Source organism: Kluyveromyces lactis (assembly GCF_000002515.2).
Source record: "Kluyveromyces lactis strain NRRL Y-1140 chromosome D complete sequence".
NCBI lineage: Eukaryota > Fungi > Ascomycota > Saccharomycetes > Saccharomycetales > Saccharomycetaceae > Kluyveromyces > Kluyveromyces lactis.
The window spans coordinates 551,258-565,245 of NC_006040.1; the positions used below are offsets into that span (position 1 = coordinate 551,258).

The 13,988-nt window shown below is 39.8% G+C and overlaps 6 protein-coding genes and 1 non-coding gene across 7 annotated transcripts; 3 read left to right on the top strand and 4 right to left on the bottom strand.

Annotated features, from left to right (window-relative positions):
* Nucleotides 1-386: 386 nt before the first annotated feature.
* Nucleotides 387-4,658, bottom strand: KLLA0_D06446g (uncharacterized protein; the record flags this gene model as incomplete). Its single annotated transcript, XM_453348.1, has 1 exon — nt 387-4,658. The coding sequence occupies one exon, from the start codon at nt 4,656-4,658 to the stop codon at nt 387-389; it is 4,272 nt and encodes a 1,423-aa protein (XP_453348.1).
* Nucleotides 4,659-5,668: 1,010 nt separating this feature from the next.
* On the bottom strand, nt 5,669-6,190 carry KLLA0_D06479g (uncharacterized protein; the record flags this gene model as incomplete). Its single annotated transcript, XM_453350.1, has 1 exon — nt 5,669-6,190. One exon carries the CDS (start codon nt 6,188-6,190, stop codon nt 5,669-5,671), a length of 522 nt encoding a protein of 173 aa, XP_453350.1.
* A 1,150-nt stretch (nt 6,191-7,340) lies between these two features.
* PSF2 (DNA replication protein PSF2) lies at nt 7,341-7,946 on the bottom strand (the record flags this gene model as incomplete). The annotated part of the gene is made up of 1 exon (XM_453351.1): nt 7,341-7,946. The coding sequence occupies one exon, from the start codon at nt 7,944-7,946 to the stop codon at nt 7,341-7,343; it is 606 nt and encodes a 201-aa protein (XP_453351.1).
* Nucleotides 7,947-8,268: 322 nt separating this feature from the next.
* ARG2 (acetyl-CoA:L-glutamate N-acetyltransferase) lies at nt 8,269-9,927 on the top strand (the record flags this gene model as incomplete). Its single annotated transcript, XM_453352.1, has 1 exon — nt 8,269-9,927. One exon carries the CDS (start codon nt 8,269-8,271, stop codon nt 9,925-9,927), a length of 1,659 nt encoding a protein of 552 aa, XP_453352.1.
* Nucleotides 9,928-10,413: 486 nt separating this feature from the next.
* On the top strand, nt 10,414-10,485 carry KLLA0_D06545r. Its single transcript has one exon. It is a non-coding gene; the product is annotated as a tRNA-Cys (tRNA).
* A 320-nt stretch (nt 10,486-10,805) lies between these two features.
* RNY1 (ribonuclease T2) lies at nt 10,806-12,083 on the top strand (the record flags this gene model as incomplete). Its single annotated transcript, XM_453353.1, has 1 exon — nt 10,806-12,083. One exon carries the CDS (start codon nt 10,806-10,808, stop codon nt 12,081-12,083), a length of 1,278 nt encoding a protein of 425 aa, XP_453353.1.
* Nucleotides 12,084-12,193: 110 nt separating this feature from the next.
* On the bottom strand, nt 12,194-13,015 carry SPC29 (Spc29p; the record flags this gene model as incomplete). The annotated part of the gene is made up of 1 exon (XM_453354.1): nt 12,194-13,015. The coding sequence occupies one exon, from the start codon at nt 13,013-13,015 to the stop codon at nt 12,194-12,196; it is 822 nt and encodes a 273-aa protein (XP_453354.1).
* Nucleotides 13,016-13,988: the final 973 nt, after the last annotated feature.

Here is a 13,988-nt window from a genome sequence, read left to right on the forward strand (position 1 = left end):
TTAAATACGATTGAGAATTAAGGAAGGGGATATTAGTATTAACCATGTGATTGTACAGAGCAATTATTTTGCGAACCCTTTTATTTCGTTCGTAAACGGCAAATTGCGATATCACTTTGCATTGCTATGTAGTCTGAAAAATCTGTTGTCCTTCAGTATATAGACTGGACGGGTAACCTATTTTGGACTAGTCTTGCGCTCTAGTCGTTGTTGGTCCCTATTGCCAATGTGAGGTACGGATGCATACAGAGATCCAGACACAGTACATAGCGCAATGCATATTTAAGGACCTCAATTCGAGAGACAAAACTGGTTACATAATACGGTTTGACGTTTATTAATTCTTACAAACGACATTACTGCATAATTTTGATATTCGACTCACATCATAGCAAGAAGTAGAACACGAAGGTGGTTAGGGTTACGAAAACGTTTGCTGAGGCGATATTCCCATTGCCTTCGTATACCAGAACACTAGATGACGTTTGTTGAGTAGAAGTAGCAGTTGTTATTACTGGTGCGGAGCTGGATTGTGAAGGAGCTGCTGAAGACGGAACAGAAGATGATACGGGTGATGTAGGGGTAGCAAGGGTGGTAGTGTGTTCTTCTTTATTTGTGGTGTTTGGAACGTTTGTTGCTGGTGTAGTTCTAGTCACTCCAGAAGATGATGTTTCGGTGTCAGTTGAAATGATATTAGGTGTTGATTCAGTGGATGATTTCGGTAATACTGTTTCTGCTGTTTCAACTGTCGCAGGCTCTTCAGAATTAATAGCAGAAGATGTCTCAACAGGTGCTGATGTTCCTCTTGAGGGTTCCTGGGTCGTTGGTGTGAAAACTGTAGAAGAAGACCAAGAGGAAGTGATACGTTCATCTGAGGTGACTGTTATCTCAGCAGGAGGTGCTATCGTGGTACCTGAGGGAAGTTCAGTGGTAAAATCTGTTGGCGATGTTCCAGATGTGGTAGAATCTAATGAAGCGGAGGTTGAAATCGAGGATGACCCAGTAGATGGTGTAGTAACAGATGAACTAGATGATGACTCTGATGTCTCAGATAGAGGACACCAAGTAGTATACTTTGTTTCTATACCTTTAGTCGTTGTTGTCACTGTAGATAAGAAAGCACTTGTGCTGTACGTTATCTCTTTGCCTGTAGAATCCGTTGAAACAGTCGAAATCTCAGATGTAACACAATCGGAACACTTTGGAGCAATTGTCACTGGTGTTTCGAGACTAGGACTTGATTCTGGGGTATGTGTATCATCTGTACTTTCAGTTGTGATTGAACTTTGTGTTGGTGTTTCAGAAGTTGTTGAAGTTATTGAATTAGTAGTTGGTACTGATGATGATGAGGGAGTTGACTCAATTGTGGTTTCGGTAGAAGGTTGTTCAGACGTTGGTGATGACGCTGTCTCAACTGCCGTCTCTGAAGGTTGCTCAGTCGTCTCAGTCAAAGGAGTTTCACTAGTATCAATGGTAGTCTCAGTCGAAAATTGCTCAGATGATGAGGGTGTTGACGTTGATTCAGTAGTGGTCTCTGTGGAAGATTGTTCAGTTGACTCCATAGTGGTTTCCGTCGAATATTGCTCGGTTGTTCGTGGAGAAGTTGATTCTGCAGTAGTTTCGATTGACGACTTCTTAGTTGATGAAGTTGACTCAATTGCAGTTTCAGTTGATGACTGCTCAGTCGATTCAGTGGAAACCTCTGTTGAAGGAAGTTCAGATAGTGAGGATGATGTCGACTTTGTAGTACTTTCTGTTAAGGATTCCTCATTTATTGGACACCATGTAGTGTATTCAGTAACAATGCCTTTAGTGGTAGTCGTTACTGTTGACAAATAAGCGCTGGTTGTCTTGGTTGTGACGCTTCCATGCGAATCAGTTGACGTTATAGGAATGTGTGATGTAATACATTCAGAGCATTTCTCGGTAAGAGTTGTGGACAGCTGAGATTCAGAGCTTGTTGTTTCAGTGGAGGAAGGCAGTTCAGAGTTCCCTGAGGTTGTTGAAGAAACTGAAGATGCTTGTGCAGTATCAGAGGAAGTAGTACTAGATTGAGAAGTGATATCTTCTTCGGTAATTGGACACCATGTAGTGTAAATAGTTACAACTCCCTTTGTTGTTGTTGTAACCGTTGAAAGTACTGCGCTTGTAGTTACAACTGTTGTGCTACCTTCTGAATTTGTACTTGTTAATGATATTTCTGATGTTTCGCAAGAAGAGCATACAGATGTGGTTTTTGTCGTTTTAGGACTTTCCTCCTCATCGCTAGTTGACACGGAAAAGAGTGTCGAAGAAGTTGAGGTGGTTTCTGTCAGTGGGCACCATGTTGTATATTCTGTAACTACGCCATTTGTTGTAGTTGTTACAGTAGATAATACAGCTGTTGTGCTATGTGTTGTTTCAATTCCCGATGAATCGGTAGTTGTGATCGGAATGACTGATGTTGTACAGCTATCACAATGAGAATCATAAGACTCTGAATCTGTTGAGACAGTTGGCTTTAAGGTGGTAAAACTTTGCATACAATCTTCATCAGAGCATTCTGATGTTACGCTCGTATCGAAATCGCCACTCGAAGTTTCAGAATTAACAGTCTCGGTATTGTGAATTGTAGAATCGGTGAAAGAGGATGGAGTGGAAGAAGGACTGATTGTTTGCGATGTTACTATTTCAGAAGTACTGACAGATGTGTAGGTCGAAGGTGAACATGGTTTGCTCTCACAAACCTCGGTACTGATGATTACTGTCACCAATTTATGCGTGGTAATGGTACTGATTTCAACAGTTTCAGATTCAGCGGTGCTGATTGAGGGAACATCAGAAGACGTCGATTCAATAGTCGTGCCATTTTGGGAGACCGTAGTCGTTGCATCAGTACTGGTTAGCTGAGATTCACTAATTGATTCAAATGATTCGGTAGATGTCCATTCCTCGATGGATACGTCTTCGGTAGATGTAGGACTTTCAGAGGACTCGGTTGATTCCGCGGTGGATACATTTTCGCTAGTTGAAGCAGCTTCGGTAGTCGATGTCGATTCATCAGTTGATACATCTTCGGTAGATGTAGGACTTTCAGAGGACTCGGTTGATTCCGCGGTGGATACATTTTCGCTAGTTGAAGCAGCTTCGGTAGTCGATGTCGATTCATCAGTTGATACATCTTCGGTAGATGTGGGACTTTCAGAGGATTCGGTTGATTCACCGGTGGATACATTTTCGCTAGTTGAAGCAGCTTCGGTAGTCGATGTCGATTCATCAGTTGATACATCTTCGGTAGATGTAGGACTTTCAGAGGACTCGGTTGATTCCGCGGTGGATACATTTTCGCTAGTTGAAGCAGCTTCGGTAGTCGATGTCGATTCATCAGTTGATACATCTTCGGTAGATGTGGGACTTTCAGAGGATTCGGTTGATTCACCGGTGGATACATCTTCGGTAGATGTAGGACTTTCAGAGGATTCGGTTGATTCCGCGGTGGATACATTTTCGCTAGTTGAAGCAGCTTCGGTAGTCGATGTCGATTCATCAGTTGATACATCTTCGGTAGATGTAGGACTTTCAGAGGACTCGGTTGATTCCGCGGTGGATACATTTTCGCTAGTTGAAGCAGCTTCGGTAGTCGATGTCGATTCATCAGTTGATACATCTTCGGTAGATGTGGGACTTTCAGAGGATTCGGTTGATTCACCGGTGGATACATCTTCGGTAGATGTAGGACTTTCAGAGGATTCGGTTGATTCCGCGGTGGATACATTTTCGCTAGTTGAAGCAGCTTCGGTAGTCGATGTCGATTCATCAGTTGATACATCTTCGGTAGATGTAGGACTTTCAGAGGATTCGGTTGATTCACCGGTGGATACATCTTCGGTAGTTGAAACAGATTCAGATGCGGATGTTTCAGTTAATGGACACCAGGTTGTATACACAGTAACAACACCGTTTACTACCGTTGTATGAGTAGAAAGGGAGGACGATTCAACTGTGGTGATAGTGACTCCTCGTTCATCGGCTGTGGTGAGAGTAGAAGATCGAATAATTTCCGAACTTTCTGAATCAGCAGCTGTTGACTGAGTTAACGCATCTGAACTCTCTTCTTCAAGAATGGTTGATGAAGTCAGTGTATTAGGAGTAGTAGCGGTGTGCTCAAGATCTTCAGTAGAATATTTATTTGTAGTATCAGTCTCTTCATCAGTGTCGGTAACTGAAACGTAAATTGGAACTGAGTGCACATACGTAGTATCAGTGCAAATATAATCTTCATCGCATACTTCAGTAGAAATAGTCACTGTTTGCCAGGATGTGATGGACATCTCGGTAGTGTCCTCAGGTTCCGTGCTGGTAGTCCCAGGTTCTGTACCGGTAACCTCAGCGGAAGAAGCGGTGCCACTCTCAGTTTCAGTCAATGGGCACCATGTAGTGAAAACTGTCACCACATCATCCAGTGTCAATGTACTGAGTGAAACCAAAGCAGGAGAAGTGGTTACAACTTCTTTTTGTCCAGTTGTCGATGTTACTGAAACCCATGTTGTGGTTTGTTCTTCAGATTCAACATTTTCAGAGTAGCTCGACACCGTTGAAGTGTTTGAATAAATATGTTCATAAGCCAGAACTATTTCACTGGCAATAAAACCAGAAATACACATTCCTGATAAGCGCATTTTCGGTTTAGGATTTCGTCAGATTGAGCGTACCAGCTTAGTTACCGACCGAGGTAGATGTAGTTTCAAACAATTTTGGCTTTAATGTAAATAAAAACTGTCACGAGTAAAAGCTATCCATTATCATTGTCACTCTATGCATCCTGCTTATATAGTTCTGGGTATTGTAATGTGAAACGAATCTCATACAGTACTAGACCTTCCAAAGCTTGCCTTTGGCGGATAACTTCTATTTTAGTGGTGTTTCAGGTCTGTAACACTTTTCTGTTTCTATTGTTTTTTCAAACCTTAAATGCATACATTTTCCGCTATGGACGAAAATACATTCCAGAGATGCATTTCCATGCAGAACGAGATGCAGTATTTTCGAAACAACAGACGTAAATGATGGATAAGAAGCGGATTATTTTAAGAACTTATACCAAACATTTACACATTATAGGGCTAGAATCCCGTAAAATTATGAGAGGTTCGATCCTGCCATCATTTCATTTTAAAATTAAGAAAGTTTTAGATTGACGCGAGGTGTCACGGAAACTGCTCATGACATCTCTTGAGACATAAATTATTTGGTTTATAATATTTAGGTTTATTTTGTTAGTGCCACCCAGTCTAAATACTAAGACTAGCCCTTCTTAAATACCATGTTTCATAATAATATCAACAGAGGAAAAAAAAGTAGAATGATTAAAATCATTACGTTTTCTATCGTGGATAATTCTTTGGTTTCGGCGTACGCACGCTGTCTTAACAAGTTTAAGCAACAGTGTTGATCAGAAAAATAGAAGTTAAAAAGGAAAAACGGCCAGAGAATGTTACTAAAGTAGAACATAATACAATTTGCTTACCGAAGAAGCTTCATGGAAGGCATCAGACGGAGGACCTGCCTTCAAGGAAGAAAAAAACAAGATAAAGGGTTAAAACAGAGCAGTGGTTTGGAATCAGTTTTGTAATTTAAAATTGCAGCTTATCTCAACCTAAGCAATTCGCATTTAACCCCACTTCCGACTCTAAGCTCTGTTTGCCTTAGAGAACAGGATATTTTTGGATCTTCTTTTATCGACCTTGATTTTACGAAACAGTTTTGGGTCAAATTTTTCCTCTTCAAACGAGTCTAAAGCGTAATCATCTGGAATGAACTGATGTAATGGTACATGCTCCAAGTTTCTACTATAATAGCCTGCCCTGACGTTATCCAATTTTTGTTGCAATTCCAATCTTTTTTTGTCATCCACGAAAGTCCTACCAGAGGCATGGTTTTGAAACTCAATCATCTCACTAACTGAAAGGTCTACTTCCTCTTGCAATTCTCTTGGTAACTCGGTCAAGTTACAGGAATGCTGATCCCTCAATTCCGTCTTCTTGGCCAGGCTCTTATTCTTACTTTTCCCCATCAGCGCAATATCTAAGAACTCATTTTCTGTCTCTCTAAACTTGAAGGCGAATTCATCCTTTACTTCACTGCTCCCTTGCTGGTTTTTGGACGAGGAAGAAGAGGAATGGGACAATTTAAACGGAAACAATGACAACATATCTTTCTTAACGCGTAATATTAAAATGGAAGCGGCCGCAAAACACACAGGTAAATACAATAAGGTTTTGTGTGAATGTTGTTGAATTTTTTTTAAAGTGTACTTAACACAGTGCCCAAACGACTGGCTGCAGGTGGTGACCGGTAATTAGTAGTAAAAAACAGGCGAATTGTAGTTATACTTCTTCAAAGTTGAACTTGTTTTCGTCCCTTTAACCACCCTTTAGATTTTAAACCCGCTAAAAAAGCCGACAGATCCCAAATCTAAAATAAAAACAAAGATAACGCACAGGAATGAGAACCCTTTATTTTTTATTTTTTTTAAAATTCCGTGTTCCTTTAACAACTAGCTAGATAAACACTGGATTCAGCTGGTTACTCTATCTAAAATAGAATGGCCATGGAAGCAAAAACTACTATAAATATCATGTTATATACAGAGCAAATAAACTGAATCAAAGGTCACTTGTTTTATTTCCCGAGTTTCCAACTCTGTTCTCTTCCGGGGTTTATTATATACCTAAAGATATATATATATATATTATAAACATGCTGAGCTGTATTTATGACATGGTACACAGAGTTACGGGTAAAATGTCTTCGTAGCGGGAAGTTATCAACGCAACCATGCTGCTCTCTATGAGTTCATCCTGCTCAATTTCTACTGTTATTGTTTTCTATCTACGGTAAATTCTTTTCCCAACGTAATATTGAAGAAACGTGATTCGTTTCCGTGTTTGTGTTCCCCCCTTGTGTCGTTTTCTGTAAGTTATACCCGTAGTTCAATGCAAGGAACCGAAATAGCCTGAAGAACAACAAATATGATGAAGCAAGAACGTGGGGTGCACACGCAAGGCATGCCCGCGAGGCATGTTTGCGACACAAACGTAAATAAGAACTAAGCAGTGCGTGAATGTTCGGGATGGATCAGTTGTTTCGAATTACTACAAACTGTGAAGCGGGTACATGTAGGGTATGTAATATATGTGTTATTTGATAGGCCTGTACTTACATGGTAACCCGACCTTTTCTAGTGATTATGGTCAACTGTGTTATCATATAACCATGTAGGTTGGATTAAGGGGAGGGACTGGTGGAAACCTCGTGAATGGAATTTTGGATTCAATGGGAAAAGGTTATTATATTATTGATCACGTGGTGTCATTACTGGAGTCATGAATTGTCCTCAGTTTGTCCATGATACCACACGCATAGGGTCTCATCTCATTGATTTCCATCAAGGACAAGTTCTCTAGCTGTAAATGCGATTCGTTCAGGTACTGCAAACCCTTGTTGACTTTTCCCAAACGAACTTCTCGCAGATCTTGGACCTTAGATCTCAGTAGATGAACTGGATCCTGAAAATCATCGCTGCATCTGGCAAACAGCAGTGACGATACCACTAGCCAATTCCAGGGTAGATTGGAGAATCGTGATGGGTTTTTCAATTCAAAATCTAAATACTTCTCCAGCTGTTGTAACGTCAGCCAACTGGGTACCACGACGTTACACTTTCCCTGTTGTTTTAACAGTAAAGCCAGCCATAACGTGACTTCGCAACTATTCATTGCAACCATGTTATTTACCGTAGAATCATCGCATGTGATCAGTGACCATTGGGCGCCAGGATCCTTCGCGAGCTGTTTTTTGGTCTTCCTCGTAGTGATTCTGGGCATAATTCGTGTCGGTTCATTTTCAATTAAAAACTGTATCTCTTGGGGAGAAAATCCTATTGATAGATCTCTCGGTAGTGCCATCTCTATTTCAGGTTGGAGTTGCTAATCTATAGTGTCCTCAAGCTCACTACTTCCTTACATAGTGCTTTCAATGCGCGACTATGACCAATCGATATCTGTGCTTCAATTATTTTTCCATGTTCAATCTTGACATTGAAATCCAGCACAGGAAAAACAAAAACAGGAAAGACTAACTAAAGCTTTAAACTGGCAGTTTTCTCTGATGACTTGACTCATTGATAAAACTAGAATAAATGATGGTTTTATACACTTTCCATATTTGCAGATAAATGGTTTGATCTCATCATATAACGTCCAAAGGCACATTTTGTGGGCTAGTGCTATGATCAAAACATGGATTAGGTGTTTGACCACAGAGGTCAGATACCATCAACCTAATGCTCATGGCAGGAGTTTGGTTATGAGCGTTTTGAATTCTACAGTGACTAAAAGGGAAGCGAAAGACTATTTGAACAAATATACCGATGAGAATAATCATCACTACTGTCTTGTATTTTTGAGACATTTGTCCGAATATTCAGATAACGTACTTAGTGGGTTTAGCAAGACTGTGTCAAGAATTCAAACACTCGGACTAAGACCAATTTTAATAGTAGACCCGCTATGCCAAGACATATCATACCAAAGTCAGCGTTTGGACAATCATTTGCATGATCAGAGTCTGAAGTCAATAATCGTATTAGATCCCATTACCATCGGTGAACGTGGCTCAATTGACGTAAAACTTCCGATTTTGAACCCGCATATTATTCCGATTATTGAGCCATATCAGTACCATGAGAAGGAAGCTTTTAAGAAATTGGCTGGCGATCCATCTCGATTCTTATCATCTCTAGTGAGTAACTTGCCCATAAATATCGACAAGGTGTTCCTTATCAGCAAGTATGGTGGATTGCCGTCTGTGGAAAGACATACAAACAGCCATGTCTTTGTAAATTTGTCACAAGAATATCGAGAATTGAGAAACAGTTATCAAAATCAATTGGAGAAACTAGAATCTATTCAAGTGGATAATACTGAGAAGAATTTGGTAGAATCTCTACAATTATTTTTGAATCAGGATAAGATTCTTAGTAACAGCGATCAACTGAAATGTCATATGGAAGACCTTGAAATCATGAATAAAACGCTATCAGTTCTACCACATTCGTCTACTGGGCTAATTACCACTATTTTAGCAGGGTCCAAATTATCAGATAATAACCCATTGGTATATAATATCTTGACTGATCGTTCATTGATATCGTCATCTTTACCTCGATTCAAAAGATCGGCTGCGGCTCAATCGAAAAGCTGGTATGAGCTTCCATCTTCCAACGTGGAAGAGGAAGTCACTTCCGCAAACGATTCAGTTCTTGTGACTACAGTTTTCAAGAAGGGGATTGATATCCATATATTTGACTTCAGGACTTTGACCGATGATAATTCCATAGGTCTACCACCATCGCAAGCTACTCAAACTGGCAAATCTGACCCAGTATCGAAAAAACTCGATTTGAATAAACTGAATGGGATAATCAATTCAAGTTTTAAAAGGTCATTGGACCTATCACATTATCTCGGCAGGATCAATGGTAACATAGCGAGCATAATCGTAATAGGAGATTATGAAGGTATTGCAATTTTGACATACGAAGGGCCAAAGGACAAGCAATTCGTATATTTGGACAAATTTGCGGTAGCACAAAAATTAAAGGGCTCTCTCGGAATATCTGATATCATTTTCAATCTGATGTTTCGCAAGTTCCCACACGAACTAATTTGGAGATCTCGTGAAGACAACGTAGTAAATAAATGGTACTTCCAAAGAAGTACCGGAGTGCTTCATTTATCTTTAGACCTAGGTAATGATGATCAGAAGCAGAGTATTTTCAAATTGTTCTATTATGGGAATCCGGAAAGCGAGTCATTCCATAACGTCGAAAGATTGAGAGACTACGCTAAATACGTCAGGGATATTACTCCAAGTTGGCATAAATGATCAAACTTATGCCAATTTACATGTACATAAATTAGTTTATTTATCATTTTGAAGACATTTCAACACCTTTTGTTCATTGGACAGATTAGAAAATAAAGAAAAAGTCCTTGTCACACATTAATTTTGATTGATGACAACTGGCACATTAATCTGTCGATGTTTCGGACTATCCCTGTTACATGTGATGGATTCTTTCTCTTCGATATCAGATGAAATCATGACTGTCATTGGCTATATATCTGGTGGTGTATATTAATGCAACTGGTGCTCTAGCATGACTGTGTTGATGGTCATTATCCAGATATAATACATCAATATATATTAATTCAGACTACTTAAGGATGTTTCACCTTGTAAGCCTCCCTTTATAATCTCGGTACTTAACCGCCTGCTGTATCGGTAGCTATCCGACGATTGTATCTAACGTGCCTCCAAACGTTTACTCGTGAACAAATAGAGCACTTCCCCAAAAACCATTGAAAGTCAGCTCGTATGGCGCAGTGGTAGCGCAGCAGATTGCAAATCTGTTGGTCCTTAGTTCGATCCTGAGTGCGAGCTATTTTCTTTTTTATTTTTCAAATCCAATTCTCTCTTTTTTTATATTTTGAAGACCAGTGCTGATTAGCTACTGCACATGTTTACTGTTACTAGTAGTAACATATTCAAATATCAAAAAGACGCCATAAATGGTATTGAAACATGACTAGTTCCACAACAATCCTGATAAGAGCGGTTTCAATTCTTGTATATAAGAAAACTACGACAGTGGAATCACTTGACTTGCATTTGGTATAACTTTGGCAGATTCCGAAAGATAGGGTAATTGTTAACGCTACTTCATCAGGTAATATCAATAAGGATTATCAACTAAATTAAGGATGCTATTGAATAAAGGGCTACTAGCAAGTTTGTTAGCTTACACTACAACTGCTTTTGATTTGCAGCATATATTTTACAAAGAACAGTATTCGTGTCCGATTAGTCTACCGGCAAGTTGCTCAAACAACACTGAGATTAAGGATTCCTGCTGCTTTGAATTCCCTGGTGGCATCATGTTACAAACACAATTTTGGGATTACATACCGCCTAAAGGGGTTTCTGACCCGGATGAATTAGTTAGGCATCTAGGGCCGTTGGATTCTTTCACAAACCACGGTTTATGGCCGGATAACTGTGATGGAACCTATGCACAGTTTTGCAATAGAGAAAGTAACATTGATGATGTTTGGCATTTACTAAACGATGATCAGTTCAACGGGAGAGATGATCTTCCGATCAACGGAACTGATTTGTTAGAAACTATGGATATGTATTGGAAAAGTAACACAGGTGATGATGAAAGTTTGTGGGTACACGAATATAATAAGCACGGAACTTGTATTCGAACATTATATCCGGATTGTTATAAAAAATGGGGAGTGGCTGGGAACAGTAAGAAACAAGCAGTTTATGATTACTTCAGAATCGCCATGAAATTATTCCATGATAAAGACACTTATCAGACATTAAAGTCTGCGGGAATTGAACCGAGTGTGGAAAAGAGCTACACCAAACTTGAAATATCGAATGCATTAAAAGAAGGTCACTCTGGTGAAGTAGTACACTTCTTATGTGACAGACATGGTTCCTTGAACCAAATTTGGTACTTCCACTCATTGAAGGGATCCTTATTAGGAGAAAAATTTGTACCTATTTCTGCGCTACCCAAAGGTTCTAATTGTCCGGATGATAATATTAAATGGTATCCAAAGGGGCATGTTCCATCCTCTTATAGACCTCCAAATGGCAACCATCCTGGTACCAGGGGTGTTGTAAGAATTGGTAACGGTAAAGGGTTTCTAATCAAAAATGGACATTGGTATTTAAAGGGAACCCCAGCTAATTTCTTCTTGATAGAGGCACCATTTGGAAACTATTATTTGAAGACAAGAATGGGATATTGTGGTATCGATAATTCTAATAAAGTGTTGGCATGTAACAAAAACGTTGCCCAAGCCGCTCAATTCGAATATGACGCAAAGAAAGGTTACATTGGATACAACGGAGCTTATGATTGGTATGCAACCAAATATCCAAGGGGTAACCAACAAGCTCCTGTGTACGCAGGTTCAAACGATGATGGATACAATTTCCAATTGAAATTCGTAAAAGCCTAGGGTTAAGTTCAATTCTATATAAGACATACGGAAACAAAATGATATAAAATATAACAAAATACAACGGCACGAAGCAGCCGAAGCTAATCTAATATATACATAAGAACCTCTTAGTTTCTGGTTTTCCCAGTGACACCTATTAATCTGCTTGTGTTGTCGTCAAAGTTGGATAAATTTCTGGGCTGATTGTGTGGGAAGTGAAAGTTGCTGGAATTATCAACTCTAGTAGATGACGGCTGTTTCCATCCTAGAAGCACTCTAGTATCATCAGAATCATGCAAAGCGTTCGCTACCCACTCTGAAGTACTTGAAGTGGAAGGAGCACTTTGGGGTCTATCAAGGTATACACCGTTCCCGTTACTGTTTGGTCCCGCATAATGTCTAGTCCACTTTCCGTTGGCAGACAATTGAGAATTATCCGTATCCGCTTTAACATTGCTATGACTAAGTGCCGCTAGCATTCTTACGCTATCTTGCAACTCAGCCACTTTATTTTGCAAGGCTCTGTTGGAAGCATTTGATTGGTACAGTTCATTTTTGAGAGCTTGTATTTGTAGTTCATGATGGTATAACTTTTTCTCTAGTTCATCAATCTTATTAACGCTAGAGTATATACTATCTAGCCTATTTGTATCAGAGGCTAACGAAGGTAAACTAATCTTTGGCTCCGGTTTCCTGGATAGACCTTCCCTTAATTGGCGTCGAAGAAACTCATCGTCGGTGGGTTTACTACTGTTGACATTTCTATTAATGTAATCGTTGCTGTTTCGTTCTTGCAGCAGTGTTGGTTTCTTTGAAAACTCCATTTTTTTGGTCGGACTCTGGTTCGTCATAAGTTCTTGCAATGTTCTTTTCGAGTTCAGATACTCCTTCCTAATGTTCTGCAAAGTATCATCGTTTTCCACATTATTCAAAAACTGTGAAACATCCATTATTACGGGAGTAACGGACGGTAGCAGATGAGACGTGAGGTTAGGGAACTTTTTTTCGTTTCTGGTATATCCTCTGCTTGTACACTTAAATTACAATACTTCTCTTAGACATGATCCACACATCGCGCTCTTAAGTCGCAATGTATCGATATTCTCCAATGTTTACACAAACAAATTCGTGAAACCGTCAACAAAGAAAGAGAGGGGAAAAAGAAGTCGTATCACGTGCATCAAAAAGAAAAAAAAAAAAAAAACAAAATAAAACAAAATGCAGATCATCCGGGTAACACATGCACATCGTCTTCCGGCTCTTTCCGGCTCCGCGATCAGTTAACTTCTTCCGTCTTATGGATACCTAAATTTGGTAATATCGTCCCGTCATCACAGCACAACCCATACACCACTTACCAGACAAATCTGAACCTAGCATAGCCCCGAATGTCAGGCTCATTATTTCATTTTTCTGAACAAGCTGGCAGTGACGTATTTGAATTATACAACTGAGCTCAAGACATTCGTTCAGCAAAAAGCTTAGACTAGTGGGAACCCGTTGTTGGAACCTGTTGACATGAGAGAGCAAAACAGTGGTTATTATTGGCTAGGGTAACTCCATCTTCTCTTCTCGCCTAGAACACTATGATAACAAACTTGTCTATTTTAAGAGCGAATGCGTTGTCAGAACAATGAATAGAATGAGACTTCTTTGATTTTTTTCAGAAAGCTTTTCCATGCATTGGAATTGACACGTATATTCCTATGCCGATGGATCCCAATTCAATGCCTCTCGAACAAACGGTACATAACCCAACTGGCATTGCAACAGCACGATGAGTTAATTATATACCTACTACATTCAGAAGTAACAACTCCTACGCAAAAATCTTGCACCTCGCTTGATCGCCCAGTCACACAGCAGATGCAGCGTTTCTGCAAAAACAGGAATTTAAACGGGCACAGCATCGGATCCCAGGAT